Source organism: Anabas testudineus, chromosome 21 (genome assembly GCF_900324465.2).
Source record: "Anabas testudineus chromosome 21, fAnaTes1.2, whole genome shotgun sequence".
NCBI classification, from domain to species: domain Eukaryota; kingdom Metazoa; phylum Chordata; class Actinopteri; order Anabantiformes; family Anabantidae; genus Anabas; species Anabas testudineus.
The window spans coordinates 11,444,966-11,461,638 of record NC_046629.1 but is presented as its reverse complement, the minus strand read 5'-3'; the positions used below and the strand labels follow the sequence as shown (position 1 = coordinate 11,461,638).

General features: G+C 38.3%; 2 protein-coding genes across 2 annotated transcripts; one reads left to right on the top strand and one right to left on the bottom strand.

The window, feature by feature from the left end:
* The first annotated feature begins 191 nt into the window (after window positions 1–191).
* LOC113173587 (glutamate-rich protein 6-like) lies at window positions 192–4,508 on the top strand. Its single transcript, XM_026377025.1, has 12 exons — window positions 192–306; window positions 673–796; window positions 900–940; window positions 1,429–1,566; window positions 1,846–1,983; window positions 2,658–2,770; window positions 2,908–2,960; window positions 3,046–3,176; window positions 3,301–3,380; window positions 3,459–3,617; window positions 3,814–4,042; window positions 4,176–4,508. Exons 4-12 carry the CDS (start codon window positions 1,444–1,446, stop codon window positions 4,401–4,403), a joined length of 1,254 nt encoding a protein of 417 aa, XP_026232810.1. The 5' UTR covers window positions 192–306; window positions 673–796; window positions 900–940; window positions 1,429–1,443; the 3' UTR covers window positions 4,404–4,508.
* Window position 4,509: 1 nt separating this feature from the next.
* cog3 (component of oligomeric golgi complex 3) lies at window positions 4,510–15,433 on the bottom strand. The gene is made up of 23 exons (XM_026377024.1): window positions 15,234–15,433; window positions 14,827–14,973; window positions 14,662–14,723; window positions 13,715–13,880; window positions 13,084–13,158; window positions 12,656–12,748; window positions 12,266–12,391; window positions 12,073–12,153; window positions 11,926–11,969; window positions 11,703–11,829; window positions 11,373–11,464; window positions 10,922–11,061; window positions 10,066–10,226; window positions 9,429–9,537; window positions 9,212–9,330; window positions 8,987–9,076; window positions 7,774–7,894; window positions 7,396–7,484; window positions 7,136–7,270; window positions 6,634–6,709; window positions 6,372–6,499; window positions 5,724–5,822; window positions 4,510–5,558 (listed from the first exon to the last, which is right to left on the bottom strand). The coding sequence occupies exons 1-23, from the start codon at window positions 15,399–15,401 to the stop codon at window positions 5,529–5,531; spliced, it is 2,478 nt and encodes an 825-aa protein (XP_026232809.1). The 5' UTR covers window positions 15,402–15,433; the 3' UTR covers window positions 4,510–5,528.
* Between the last annotated feature and the right edge of the window lie 1,240 nt (window positions 15,434–16,673).

Below are 16,673 nucleotides of genomic sequence, written 5' to 3'. Positions count from 1 at the left end.
TGAGACTACATTCTAGATGAAAAGACATCAAATGAAGGAAGAGGCAGAGTGTGAGGAATCATTTTCTCTCTCCTTCAGAAACGGTTGGTCTGTTGTTGCCATAGAACATTCAGAGCAACAAATGCTGTTTTTATTTGAGCATCGTGTATCCGATTCTTTGTGTCCCCGGTTCCTTTCTCATTCTGGTTTTGAAAATGGGTGAAAGGAAATCACACATTTTAGATGGGTGATGCAAACGCTTGACCAGCCAGGAACATCAACTGAAATGGACCCGGCAACAGATCCAGGATTTGTAAACAGACAGAGGTCAGGAAAGAAATATATTTTAGATACTTTAGTCACAGCATCGGGAATAGTAACTTAACATTACACATAAAGAAGGCAGCTAATAAAAAAAAGCATCAGGGCATGTGATACCACCTTTGAAGGACAAAAACAAATGGAACTGTATAATCATCTTTTAATAGATAGTACTTACTTGAATCAGCAACTATCTGATTATTATTATTATTATTATTATTATTATTATTATTATATAATAATTTTAAATGAGCATAACACGTTCCATACAGTAGGTAGTAACTACTGCAGGGTAGGTATTTAATCGTAAAGCCGCTTGAGTTTATTGCATCCACCCCCTGCGGATGTTTTGGGTTATTAATCTGATGATAGAGAACTGGTTCCAGCGTAAGCTCGTGTGAATGCCTGACGATCCATGCATTTGACGGGAGAGTAGTGACCAGAGTCAGCGTTGGTACACAGACTGACAGGAGACATCAGGGAGAGCATGGTCAAGGTACAGTTGCTGTTGTTTTTTTTATTCAAAAAATAAATCTGATCATCTCTTTAACATGAATTACTGTCTTTTTCATAATCTTTGTTTTCTATTTTCTTAACAGCAGAAGCTCCTCACAGGAAGTTATGGTTAGCATCTGAGCAGGTGAGTGTGCTGATTTAGGGTATAAACCACAGAGGAGGTTCGCGGCAACAAATTCATAATGAGATATTCTAATTTGGCAAATCAGCCTCTTTCTCAGCTGCAGTGATGAAATGTCCTTGACAAACTAAAAGCTTTGCTCGGGCATTCAGAGCATGAGAGGCTGCTATGTAAAGGACTATTTTATGTTAATAAACAGTTGAAATGCATTTTGTCGAGACCTTAGACAAACGGTGAATGGATGTAATTAGCATATATGAGGTCTTCTTGTGTGTTTTACAGATAATTCAACTATTACCAAAGAAATACTGGATATGAGTTTTCCCAGCCTTGTCTATGCTTGTCACAGTGTAGGTTTTATCTTGTGAAAGATGATATGACATGGTATCCAGAGACATGGAGTTTCAAGGTTTTGCTTTATTCATGAGGCACAAGCTAAAGACCTCAAAGAATTTAATAAATTATGAAGTGTCTTTGTTTTTTCTCCTCAGAGCGTTCCTAAAAACATGAAGTCTGACTTGGAGATATCCCCAGATAATGAAGTGTTGAATTCACTCAGCAAGGAAACTCCTCAAACTCCCACAGCCTGCCAAGGAGAAACTGAGCAGTCTTTAACTAATCTGGACAAGGTATGGAGGAAAATGCCACTTTTAAACTGCTCCTTTCCTTCTTCTAGTATGAATATGAATTCATTTAAGATACATGCAATTAGTCTGCATTTGTCTTGCATCAAAACTAGCCTGTCACTGCTGCCGCTTGTTTTAAAACATGCCAGGCTCCAGCATGCTTTTTTAAAATACCTCATTAAATGAAATATATCTGTATACTCTGCATGTGTGACTTTGGGAGAGAAAACATGATTTAAAATAAATAAATGAGGAAAAGCGTCTATTCCTATAATGTTTCAGGTTTCAACCTCAAGCAGATCACGCTCTTCACAGAGTTTGCTCCAGACTGTGTTGAACATTTGCTGTGAGCACTGCCAGAAGCGGAAGAAACCCCCAGTGGCCAGAGATCAGATAGCCAACATGGCTGACCCAGAAGAGGTGAGAGAGGGAGTGTGCAGCTAATACAGCGACACACGGTTGTCCAAATAAAAAACCAGCATTGCTCATTTGCAATGTCAAAGTGTGCGGTTTGGAGTTGGGATATTTTTTCCTTAAGATATTTGTTGTTCGGAGAGAAATATCATCCCAGATACTGGATGGATCGCTGCAACATTTGGTACAAATATCCATAAACCAGAGAAGATGAATTGGTATTTTGCTTTATGAATGTGTGAGCAAATACCGTGCAAGACTAATAACATTCCCTTTAGCCTTAGCGGCACATTGTGTTTGTGCTAATTAGCAAATTTTAGTCTTATTGCATCATACCAAACTAAGATGATTAATGTGGTAAACACCATCTTCTGACAATATGTGAATACTGCTATTATGAGCATTGTAGCATGCTGAAATTAGCATTTAGCTCAGCTGCAGCCTCATAACCGCAAGCATGGCTGCAAACTCTGTATTTATTTATTTTTTTAAGCAATTAAGCCTGAATTAAGTACAGAATGTATTTATTATTTTGCGAACTTTTAAAATACCAAGTAAAAAATCAAGTTTTTTTTCCTAATGTCTGTATCTGAACACGAGCAATAATAGGAATACATGAAAATTTGCTAAAATTATATTTGTTCATACATTTATACTAGTCGGTTTTCTCTCTTTGCCAGTTTTTCTGCTGTAAGAAGGCGTGGAAGTTATCAGAGATGTTGCCAAAGGGTGCAGTGGTTATCACTAAAGAAACCATATCTGATAGGGGCTTGGCGAAGCAGAAAGGTCAAAGGTCAGAAATGTTCTTGTCCATTATTAGCTTTCACCTTCAAATGTTTTTTTTTTTGTTGTTGTTGTCATTTGTTTTTTTCAAATTCAATTTCCATCACACTGGATCTCTGATGCTACTTTTTCCACAATACGCCACAGGTTGAAAGGTTTGGAAGCTAAAAGGAGCTTGTATCGTCAGACTCCTAAAGCAGGTTACACGCCCACCATCTACCAGACAGATATCTCATGTGGATTCAATTTACTTATCTTTCCCATTAATGCTTAATCACATTACAGGGCAACATGCATCTGCCACTCTACACAGTCTGCTCTCAGAAGATCCTTGGACTGTCAGAAATGAAGCTTCCTTCCCTGAAATAGAAATCATAGATTCTGGAAATATGTTCTCTTTCAGCAGTGAAGTGAAGGTAATGACTTATGCTGAAACTACATACATCATTTTCACAAACAAGTTTGTATAATCCCTAACCATAACATGACTAGAGCCGAGTGCATACAAGCTTACATGAATGAATGTGTTTGGTTCAACAGGGGGAGACACCACTTGTCAAAAACTATGATAGTGGTCAAACATTTATTGTGATTTTTCCAGATGGAACTGGGCAGATGTAGTATCCTTTACTGAAAGTTGAACCTAACAGTTTATTAACACTTAATGTTTGGTTGTTTGCCTTAATCCTATTGAAAAGCTACCCATCAGGAAGACTTGCTATTCTTATATCTGCTGCACAGGAAGCTGACTGCTCCTGCGTAGTGGTCCTGGAAGACAATCAGCAACAGCCTCGTATTCAGGCTGTTTTCGTAACCAGAGGACAGGGTACTTGTTATCACAACAATGGCTGTATGTGGTACGACTGGTTTAGTCATTTCTAATATTTTTATTTTGTGTAAATGAGACATTAAATTAGCAACTTTCTGTAGAAGCTTTTTAAATTTAGACGGCTTTAATTACTGATCAAATTGGCAGCAGACAGAAATGAAAACCTGAGGGAGACAATAAAACCCCCAGGGTCTTATAGTTGCCAAGCTGCTTCTCTTTATTAGGGTGAATCTGACTCCATGGGAAGGTACCTACTACGGTGAGACAGGAGATTTGAAAAAACACTGGAGCTGGCTGGACACTAAGCATCATGTCCATGCTCCACCCTACCAGCCCCTGTGCCTGACACTGAGCCCTAAACTCAACATCCGCATTCAATCCCAGGAGCACATCTTCATCAATTTTACATCTGACAAATACAGCATACAGCTTAACGTAGGGGTTAAACTTAAAGTAAGTCCATGTTCCTGTGGTGTTGTAAAATCATTCTGTACCAATAGCAGAAATACAAGGGATGTGAAACGCAGAGCTAAATTTAGACCAAATCATTGATTCTACTTTACTTTGTATTTCCATGCTGTCACAGCTGAATCAAGGCAAAGGTCTAATGCTGCAGGGGCCTGACATGTTTCAGAGGTATCTGCAGGAGAAGAGTGCAGAGATCAATGTCCTGCTCCAGAACATCCAGTCCCTCATCACCTATCAAAAGACTGTCAGTCCACAGAAGGTCAAGCCCCAGCAAAGCCTCATCTCACAGATGGAAAGACAGCAGCTGCCAGTGAAACAACAGCAGTCTGCCAAGAAGACCCCCTAAAGTCGATGATGTCCTTGAATGGCAGTTTCTCATCTATGTGAAGCAACTTGTGACGTTCCCTGAATTTGAATCCAATGACAAAGTGCTTTGTAGAAATAAAACCAGCAATCGTTAACTTGTTTTTAATCAGAATGTTCATAAATAGTATAACTGTACACATCATTTCCCATGGGACACATCAAAGCAAATGTTACATTGAGAATGTCCTGTTACCTTTGTGGACCATAAATGATATACAGTGCAAAACCGCCGACGGTCTACTCATTTGCCAAAGTAGATTAGTTTTTCAATGTAGGTATAAAAGGAAAAGTATAAAACATAAAAAGATTTTATCTGATTTTCTTTACATATATGCAACAGAATAACAAAACCATTCACAACAAGGTGGAAGAATCTTAAAAGAAAAAAAACATCTGACATGGAAAGAGCAGCTGTGTGGGTTTTGTTATGTTCAGAGGACCTGAGTATCCTGTAGCACAGCAGGCCATCACAGAGTTTTACGCGTTGCAAAGACTGCTACAATTTCGAAATTGAGAAATAAAACATTATGCAGCCTTAGTCACTTGTTATCTTTCCAGGCTGATCAAGGGAATCTAGGCATCTCTTAACTGGCCATTAGTTACTGTACCTGGCTGATAAGCAATGCTTTAGTGCCTGTGTTTGCACCTATAAACACATGAACGCCAGCATATAATTCACCCCTTACCCTAACACAGTGTGCAAATTCGTTTTATTCACAACAATTTTGTGTTAAGACTGATGCAACAGGGATCCAACAAAAAACACCCTTATTAAAAATGGATTTCTCCTACATGAAAACAACCTTAACCACAACTCCACCTTCAATTTTAGTCAACAAAATGCAAGCAAAATGACCAACTCAGTACCCAAATACTACCTTCACTTCTCAGTTTGGTATGGACTTCAAGACGAATACCTGAAGATCATCATACTTTTAACTATCTGAGCGACTGCCTGAGCATCTTTGGCCTAGTGCAGGAGTTTTTTTTTTTGCCATCACTTCAGCCCAGGGGCAGCTCTCTGGTCATGACTCCTGGTCATGGCTGGACTTGTAGCACTGCATTGCTATCCAGAGGGTGTTCATCGCCACACTCAACATGGGCATTACTTATTCACAGACAGCAGTAGGTTAATCTGAAAGAGAGCCGTGGAAAATGATGAGAGCTCACCGTGACTTACCTGGCATACATTATCTAGCGTTTCACCACTGAAGTTGCTTTGAGCCATTTTGGATGTTGCAGCAGTATTATTAAAGCTATGTTAGTTGCCTTGGGCTGTGCTAATCTCACAGTACTGTACCTGTTCCATAGATGGACACGCAATGATTTGAAGGTCCTCTCCACTGTATTCCTCCTGAAGAAAGGCATGCAGTCTTTGGAACACCTGCTGGATGTTATTCTGTGGAAAAAGCCATCCGATTACTGAGTGCTAGAGGGAAATTAACACTACATTTCCATCTGGCCTATGTCCCCTCAGTATCTTGTTTCCATGTCAACAGCAGAATTTTGCTTCTCTCTCATTCAGCTTCACCTGGCACCTTGATGAACAGTACACAGGCAGCACAAAGATTTCTCTATTATGGTTCAATCACACTGATAAATTATAGCTAAAGGCACAATTTGCAAGCCAAATGGAAACAAAGGGGTCAGCCTCAGCCTCTGAATTCAAAACACAGCACTGTTTTCTAAAGCCCTCCAAAACTGACTGACAGGCTACAGTGACGAATCCTTACCAATGAATAAATGCATGTAATCAATGGTTTGAGAAGTTCGTTGTCATGCTCACGTCAGCAATAAACTCAATATCTACTATAATATTTAATAGATATACTGATTGGTATTACTACTTTGTAAAAACCCTATCAAAGGTTTCTCTGAGTATAACAATGACTTGAAAAGAAATTGACTCATGCAGCACAGGCTACACACTAGCATTTCTGCCACCCACCCGGACAGGCTTGAAAAGGATGAACTCTGTGTCTCTGTTGGCTAAGTACAAGGACATGCTCTGTAAAGTGCTTGGCAGCTTGCTCTTCATCACCCGGTACGTAGCCATCACTATATCGTTGATCTTTGCTGGGGAAAAAAAGAAAAAAAAAAAAGGGAAAAAATACTAGTAAAGGGAAAAAAATATTGACATGCCCTCTACCATGTGCTATACAAGTTCTGATGAATTACAGTACAGTAGCGATGCCTGAGATAAATCTTACCTGGCTGGGCCCAAGGTTGCTGAGACAGACTGTAGGTGGGACCACCTTGGTTAGCCATAGCTTTAAGAGCTGCAACCTGAGAACAGACACAGTTAAAAACAAAACTTTACAGTTTGAAAAGACTTCATTTGTGCTAGTTACACAATTCAATCCAAATACACACAAGAAGCTGGGTTGATTGAGGTAAGTAGATTGTAAGACAGGCAACAAAGTGGTGCAGCAGAATTACTGCAATAAAAACATTCAATTAAAAACCCAATTATATATATACATATATATATTTTATATACTGTACATGCACTAATACCTGAAACAGAATTAAATTGCCTTGACGAAAAACAGACAGTTTATGTGTGATGGATGTAAATATACTGAGACAACCAGTGATAAGCAGAAAAACAAATGATTAAAAAAATGTTTTTGAAGGTAAAAACTCAAAAAATGAAGGTCAGAATGAGCCATCGCTGCCTGAGGCTAAGTCTGCCTCTGCTCGAACAGTTACCTTGGTGAGAAACTCCTCAAGGGTCCCCACAAAGATCTGAGTCTGCTGCTGGATGAACTGCTCACAGCTGAACTTCAGGTGTCGGTCCACATCCTTCTTAGAGTCAATATAGTGCTCCTTTATCTCTGGTGTTCCCTGGGGTACAAGGAGAAAAAGGGTTTAGCACTATCAAGTGGTGTTTCCCTTAGGCAAGGTGCTATCAAAGTATATAAAGTGTATGGTATGTTTAATAGAAAAGGAAAAAAAAAAAAACACACTACCTCCAAAAGGAATTCAAGTATGGCGTTGTGACTGTTAAGTCGGAAGAATTTGGGAACAGCCTTAGGGTTCAGGATTTTGAAGGCAGCATCTTAACACAAAACAAAGAGATTTAATCTGGGCTGATGTAGAATTACAGTGCCCTCTAGTGCTTCAAATTTAATATGACCTTGACTAAGATGAGGGTGATAGGAGGAGCAAATCTGCCCTGTGAGCCATTGGTTAATGTACATTATGGTGTTGGATTACGTTGTAATTTCCACATTAATTGTTGCCACTGGTGCATGTGATAGGCACAAGTTGCTTAATGAGCATGAGAATGTAATGACTGGCTTTATGGAGCTGAACACCAATGTTCCCTCCACCTTTAATTATCTTACCTCGCGTTTTCTTCAGGTCCAGTGAGATTTCCTTGATGGCAAAATCGGTGTGAAATGGGGCAATCTGTTCACGCATTATCAGCAGGTGCTTGATCAGGAAAAGTTGCCCATCTATTTGTGTCTACAGGAAGTGATAGCACACTGTTAAATCCACACTCCAGGCTGCCAACACAAAAGGGCATGTGCTGACTATCCAAGATACTGACAACATGAAATGCTCAGAGACAAGGGAATACGTCTAATTAATAACTGCTGATTAACCATTACGCCAGAAAAGTACGTAGAGTCACAAGTATGACACTTGAAGTTTACTAGTTTTCTGCATAAATTGGTAAAATGTGATCTGATTTTCACTAAAGTCAAAGATCTTTCATGTTTGTATTGAACACACCCATTGAACACAATGATGGAAAAAGTGAAACTGTTCTTTAATAACTTGTTGAACCATGTTTGGCAGAAATAACCTCAAGCAAGTGCTTCCTGTAGCTGTGGATTAGACCTGCTCAATGTCCAAAAGGAATTTTTCAACCATTCCTGCTTACAGAACTGCTTCAGCTCAGCCATATTTTTAGGAGGTCTCTTTTAAGGTCATTCCACAGCATCTCTATTGGTGTGAGGTCTAGGCTGTGATTGGGGCACTCCAATTATCTCCACAATCACTGCGTGTTTAATAGGTGTTTTCAATAAAGACATGAAAGATCGTGATTGCATTTTATCAGTTTGGAAATACTGTGTCTGTTGACATTTGACATTTGACATTTCGTAACCAATTAATGCAGAAAACCAAGAAACTTATTATATGAAAATAATAAAAGACATAATCAACATGGAGTAACAACATATCATCTGAGATTGATGGTACTGCTGCTTTAATTCAAGGTGTTGAAGGTTGAAACAGGCCAGTTAGCACAAATATTGACAGCAAATCTGAATATGAGCTAAGCCCATAAATAAAGGATGGTCTGCTAGATACACGCTGCAGAGTATAATAAAGCAGCCATTGCAATAAACTTTAAATGACATGCCATCTGCTTTAGTTAGGGATCCTATAGCCTAAAGGAATTTGAATAAGATAGTATACATTTTTATCTAAGAGCAAACGGATCTTATTTCGTGTGTCAGAAGAAAAGCACTTATCTAGTTATTTTGATGATAATACAAATCTGAAAAGTTCAGTAAAAATAACAAATTACTTTTAACCATGCATGCCAACCTTGTTTTTAAGGATGATATCCGATGCTTTAAGCAGGGACTGGATGCAGGCAGATAAGGCCTCTTGAGATAAACCCTGGAAGACTGCTCTCTGGAAAAAGACCAAGTCACAGAAAGAAGAAACTCATGAATAAAAAATGCAAAGATGAAAAAATGTTTTATTCTACACATCCTCTCACCTTTTACGGCCCTTTATATTTGCAAATAATAAAATTTTAAGACTCACATCTATACATCTGTAGAGCTTGGACAGGCAAACCAGCGTTCGTCTGACAGTTGGATACCACATGCCATGCAGATCAGCAGGCGAGATAGACGTCTGCAGGCGTGATGCTTCTGAAGTCCCTGTATTCACAGCGCAAATCAAAAAAGAGCCATCAGGCAAATGACAATAACACCAAAAGTGGTAAAAAATGAAAGTGTCAAAATCTGGAAACACAGACCAGCATTGCTGTTTCTTCTACCATCAGGATCCTCCAGCTGTACATCAGAAAAGGCCGACTCTTGTGACATCTGCTTCATCTGCTCATCCTTCAAGCTTTGAGCGATTCTCTATTGATGACAGCAAAGCAAAAGCAAATGTTAGTAAATAGTGTTTTTTTTTTTTTATCTAACTATCTACAGGTTTTTCTAAGGCTTAATTAACATAAAATTAAATTAAATTTTTAAACAAGTCTATTAGATGGAATGGGAGAAGTGGATTAGGGAGATTTCAAATGTTACATATAAGCTGAGACTGAAAAGCATATTTAATTCAATCTAGGTCTAACATGTACATTATCAAGTTTTCAAGAAGGTATAAATAGAATAGGGTTGTGAATCTGGTGATATGACACCTATCACAATACAAAGGTTACAATTCAATATACATTAATACTTCAATATGGATACAAAATATTTTATCATGATAATCAATATTTTCTCACATCCCTAAGATACAAGGTGTTACTATTAGTGCCACTTTCCCTCCATTGCTATAATTCTTCTGTAGCAGACCTAATAGCTAAAGGAATTACTATTGTTGAGGTTTTTAAATTTTTGAAGACACCAAAAAAGAAAATCTATGTCCCTGTGACCCACCTCCATCATTTCCAGTTTCTCAGGATAGGCCAGATCCCCTGGAGCTGGGTTGTAGCCTGTGATATCGGTCTGAATGTAAATGTGTGTCCTATAGACCAGCCTCTCCTGGACATCCTCCAGCATCTGCTTCACTACTGCATCAAAGGCCCCCAACTGAGAAGCTGCATAAAAGCGATACACGATAGTTTAGAGTTCACCAAATATCTAAATCACAACTAAGTTTGCCTGCTAGTCAAGCACTTTGTTGTGAACAGACTCAACAAACACAAGCCTTTTGAAGTCTAAAATATGAACGTATGTGTGATGTATATTGATGGTGAATAACTAAAAACATATCATCTGTACCAAAACACCATAGTCCTCCTATTTCAAAGAGCATATATCATGCTCCCCTGTTTTTTTTTGTTTTTTTCTAAAAGTGCATACTTTTGCTGCAGTGAAAGTATTTTACCTTCTCGGGTACTGTACAAGCTACATCAATAAACCAGTCATTTCTAATTTTCAATAAACATAAATGTAGCATGCAATGTAAAATATGAGTACACCAGTTTACCAGATTTGTTCATATTTTCTGTTTTTTTTGTTGACAAAAAGGCAGAATAATGAAAAACTGCAATTACAATTACAATTAATTTTAGGGTTTTTCAAGATTCACTCTTATAATAATAATAATTATTATTATTATAATAATTTTATGTATATGCATATATATCAGATATATAGAGCACAAAAATACAAAAACTTAAATACTGTCCAAATGTACACATGGCACTGCACAGCTAAATCCTGGTGACACAATTCCCAATACCCCATGTGGTGTACAAGAAGCTTGAGGAAAACAAAAGCTCTAACCCACCATTGTTGTGAACGTGATCTTCCAGCATCTCATTCTTGAGGATGCTGCAGAGTTCAGAGAGAGTTTCCAAGTGGATGATGTGGATGATTAGAGGCCGCAGGACATCATACAGTGACAAACATAACTTCTCAAGTAGTTCGCTAAAAATAAAAAAGATATATATGTATATATTTAGGTGCTTTGTACAACTGAGAAAAGTCTAAAATTACGCTTTCATTTTAAGCTTTAACTTTCATTGAAGTAAATGAATAAAGAAATTAAGTAATGACATAAAATATGGAATACTTAAACAACAGTAGTAGAAATTGTCTACCCATGTTGTATAAATCATAATAAGCTAGACTTGAAATAGCTATTGTGCATTTTAACAAGTCACACCTTGAGCAAATACAAGAAGACAGCCCCCTGTGTGTTTAGTAATCATGTTACCAGTGACGCAGGTGCTACTCACTCTAGTTTAGGCGTAGGTTTAGAGAAGAACTCATTGTACAGCTGGTGTTCATCCTGGCACACATGAACCATAAATGCACAGCCACTGCGAACCTGTAAAAAATACACACACATCACCTACTACACTTCCTACCTACAGTGTACAGTTTAAAGGTTTGTAAATCCTTTAAAGTCTTGTTTATTAAAGGGCAAATTAAAGTCAGTTGGTTTATTTTCTAAAGTATCAAAAGTACAACATGCATGAAGCTGAAAATATTGCTGAAGGGCAAAGTTTAAATGTCATTAACTACATCTAAAGCGCAGTTCCTGCTTTGAAGTGGTCATGTCTTACCAGAGCACAGTGGTCTTTGCTGTTTTGGTTGGTCAAGTCAGTAATGGTGGATGTGATGCTGGGATTTAGGAGCTGCTCTCTCTGGTCCAGGTAACACTGATGGATATCATCTAAGAGCTGATGGTATCTGCTCACATTGATATAAGGAGGGGGGGCGGGGGACTTAATTTAGAGCCAAGATTATGGAAAGAAAAATAACAAGAATGTTCATTCTAATACTCACTCTGGGATCTTCTCTGCTCGTTGTTCTATCTGTTCAATCAGTGACTGAAAGAAAAAAGTTAGGGAAAATAATATAACACAAAACTCTGTATGAAAAAAGTGATGCCCTAAATAGGTTGAACAGGAACTAAAAAAACATTATACTCACGTTAACTTTAGGTGCAGCTGCTCTAAACTTGACATAGTAAAGTGTAAATGCATTATCTGCATTGGTTAAGCCCAGCGGATCCTGGTGAAGATAACAATACATTAAATTACGTTTTGACACTGAACTAATCACATAATCTGTTTCTCTATACATAGTTGCAGACTGTGTAAAAAGAAAAAATGAGATTTCTTACCCGTTTTGTTAACTGACTTGTGAGGTTCTGCATAGTGTTTACAATGTGGATCTTCATGAAGTGCATAGCTTTAGAAAGACATTGTTTAAACTTGGCCAAATAAACTGGATAGTCCTTGTAATTGGGCTGTAATCAATAGAAATAATAAAGTTAGACACTTTGTGATCACATACCATAAAGACAGCACACTTCTGCAGTTACAACAAGTCAACAGTTTTGTTGTTAGGTAGGATTTGCCACTAAGAGGAAAAAAAGTCCATGCAGCACAATGACGAAAGCTAAACCATTTTGCATGCATTTTCTACTTTATTAAATTAACTTAACTGTCACTAGTAATAGAATTAGATCTTAAATTAAATAGAACTTTTTGATAAAGGCCAAGCTACTTACATGTGAAGAAACATATTCAATGCAGTCATCCAATTTTGAAAGCATTGGTATAAAGCCTTCACTATTTACAGACAAGGTTGGTGAGTTCAGTTTCTGTAAAGACAAATAATTCCAAACATAAACAATTAGAAACCTTTATCTCTTGGTCTGAACAATAAAAAAAAAAATTACCTGTCAGTGCTGCCAGAAATGTTTTTTTGTCTTTAAAACTAGGCAAAATCTCTAATTTGTGTCTTTAAAAGGTTTGTACGTGAGTTGAACTTAAATTTCATGATAATACTAGTTTACCTGTCCATCATAATGTTCTTAATAAGAGACATATATAGCAGCTGAATCTTAATAATAATTACAATGACATCTGATTAACCAACTAACTGACACATTATTTGCACTAGATACATTTAGTAATAAAGAGGAATCTGGCCTACCGTGTTGATGTTTTCTAACTCATTAAAATATGACAGTTTCTGCTGTATGTTCTCTGCCAGGTCAACAAGTTCTGACTGTAGAGAGAGAAAACAACAAACCACAGTTAACACAATATGGCATGGCAGTTTAATTTCAGTTCAGTTCAAGGGCCTCGAAAGGCCAAATTTACATATATTTGTGAATATGTGCAGCTATCTGCAAGAGTTGAAGAAAAAAAAAAGAAAGGAACTGCAGTGTCAATAAGATTAAATATGCAGCAGAAAAGAAGAAGGAGTGCAGAATGTCTGTTAGCAATTTCAGATTCTGACAAGCTTTTATTCATGCCAGGCTGTTCTGAGCTAGATAGTGTACAGTATTTCATCTACTGTGACTCCTTTGGGTGTTACCACAGTTGTTTGCACACAATTTCCTAATTCTGAATGTCTTTGGAATTTAAACCACAAAACATCACAGATAATTCAGCAATTTCTGGTTCTAGGAGAGATGTTCATGCTTACAAATATGAAGTATTTAGTCATTTGTGGCCTACAATATATGAAAGACAGTACAATTTGAATTTGTTTTACAGTGATAAAGTTGCAGCAATTTGCTTAGAATATCTGAAGTCATCAAGGACAGAAATGACCTTACCTGTTCTTTAAGGAGCTGTTCACAGGCCTCGTGTAGAGTACCAGTCTTATTGGACACAAACAGATACTGTTTCTGAAGGGAGTCCAAGTGTGCCAGAGCTGTACTGACATCTTTCAGAATAGCATCACACTGTTCCTGGTAGCAGTTCAGATCATCTCTGGTTTTCCTGAAGGGAACACGTACATTTATTTACTTTTCCCAAGACATGATGACGCACTGATACGGTATTGAATATACACCATGATACTGATATAGCAACAGCAATGAGTAGCTGTTTGGCACTTCCACACTGAGCAGAACACTAGCTGAAAACTTCCAGATGCTTGAAAGCACATTGTAAACAAACATGTCACTGATGATCAAATCCATCAGCAGTCAAAGGCAAAACACCTGATGTGATGTTGTGGTCAGGAAGTGTTGCCCACACAGAGAAGCAACACATTTCTGCCCTGTGGTTTTTGTTACTTTGGACCTACTCATCAAAAGCCAGATGAGATCTGTCACAACTGTGTTCACATTGAAACACAAATGTCCAACTTTTCTGTCTGAGGCGTTTAATTATTTATGATGCAAGTGTGTGTGTGCATGTTTATGCCCAGCCTAACAATCTCAACATAAACCAAACACAACTGGCACAACAAAACAATAACATCCTGAATCTCCTTTAATTTAATTTAAGTCACAGAAAACGTCTGAAATAGAGTTAATTCAGGTTAACCAGGTTTATTTAGGTTTTTGCTGCACGTGGGAAGGTTTAAAGTGTTGTGCAACACGTTTAATGTAAAGCACTCTGCATTTGTTATGATATGTTGACATACAATGTAACCATCACTGCTTTATGCCGTTCATTCCCTTTCAAACCAGTCCACCCTCCTGTGTACAAGCATCCGACCATTACAAAGTGTAAGACACCCCGGTCTACGATTAAGCACTATAACTTTAAGCACCTGTATTTGGAGCTCTCATCTTGGTCCATGTTAGCCTGCAACTTGGCAAACCAGGAGAAAAACTGCAAAACAAATTGACATCATGTTACAGCCATGCATCTTCTCATGGTGCAGGGAGTATGGGTATGACTGGCTACAGCAGTGGTGACTTCTGATGACAGTCACCTGTTGTGCAGTTTCTATCCTCTCAGTGTCCATATCGAGCATCTGGAAACCCTTGAGCAGGACGTCCTCTGTTGAAGCAGGCACAGTCGCTGTGAACGGCGACTGCAAGGACCGTGATGAAAGGCTACACAAGTCTTCAATGGGGAGCTGCAAAACCAAACAGGGCTCCAGGGTTGAAACAGGCTGTACTTTCATGCTAACTTGATAGCTTGACGTGGCGGAGTGCAAGTGTAAGGCCACTAGTTAGCGTGCAGGCTAGCATTATGTTAAACATTAAGCTCAGTCACTTGTTAACGAAACAAGTGAAGTAGGTTCGTTCAGACTTTCAGTTTAGTTCACCTCACTTAGAAAGTAAGTTAGCATCCTTCTTAGCTAATGTTAGCTAGCTGGCTCCGGAGTCACCTTACCTCAGACGGGAGAGAGAGCGTTTCAGCTGCGGCTCGGATCTCCAGGACAGAGTCCATTTGTTTCTCCGTGAGGGGAGCCATGGCATCGGTGCGGCGGTCCCATAGCGACAATTTGTCCCGGATTTCTTTATCTGTTATGTCCAGGAGGGACAGATCTGTGGACGCCATCGTCACTTGAGACAGCACCAACGTCAGCAGCAGCGGAGACGGTACTTCCTGTTCCGGGAGAGTGGGCGGGGTTTGGAGTGACTGGTCCGCGTGGAGCCCAGAGTGTAAAAATTATTAAAAACTAAAATAATAAACAGTGGAAATAATGTTTTAACATGTTTTAACTTCCAAGAGTGCATTCCCATTTAACCACTAGTACAAGTCACCATGACTTGTGATACAGTTTAACAAGCTGTTGTGTTGTTGCTGCTGTTTTTTTCCCTACTAGAATTAATTAGGCCTCTGCCACTTAAATAGTCTATAATACTATTATTATATTTCAAATATCATACTTTTACTCTATTACATTTGTTAAATAACTCATACTCATCTGATGTGAGTACATGTTTATCCACCATTGGTTACTACATAATTAAAGGTCAGTACAAAATATATTATATGTGTGTATATAATTTAGAAATTCAAATAAATCATATATAAATGAAACAGATAAGTGCAGGATGAAAAATTGTGTTGTAATGTTTTATAATCTCATTTATTAATATACAGTGGAAAGAGAAAGTATATGAACCTTTTGGAATTTCATGGTTTTCTGCATTCATTTGTCATAAAATTTGATGTGATCTTTATCTAAGTCAAGAGTATTAACAAATATAATGTGTCTGATTTAATAACACAAAAATTCTCTCTTTCTCTCATGTCTTTATTGAGAACAACCATAAAAACCTCATAGTGATAGTGGAAAAGTATGTGTACCCTTGGAGTAACTGGTTGGCAGCAATAACCTCAACCAAGCACGTCCTGTAGCTGTGGATCAGACCTGCACATCGTTCAGGAGGAATTTTAGCCCATTCTTCCTGCAGAACTGCTTTAGCTCTGTCAAATTCTTTGGACATCTCATGTATGTGGCTCTCTTCAAGTCGTTCCATAGCATCTCTATTGGGCTTTGACTTGGCCACTTCAAAAGGCGGATTTTGTTTTTCTGAAGCCACTCTGTTGTGTGTTTCTGTTTTTTGTCCTGTAACATCATCCAACCTCTACAGAGTTTCAGCTGAGGTACAGACATCCTCACATCATGCTGAAGAATTTTTTGATACAGTTGGGAATCCATCTTCACCCCAACCACAGTCTTAGTTTCATCAGTCCAGTGCAGCAATGTTCTTTTTAATAAGCAGCAGCTTCCTTCGTGGGGTCCTGCCATAGACACCCTGCTTGTTCAATGTTTTACCTACTGTACACTCATGAACACAGATGTTAGCCAGCTCCAATGAT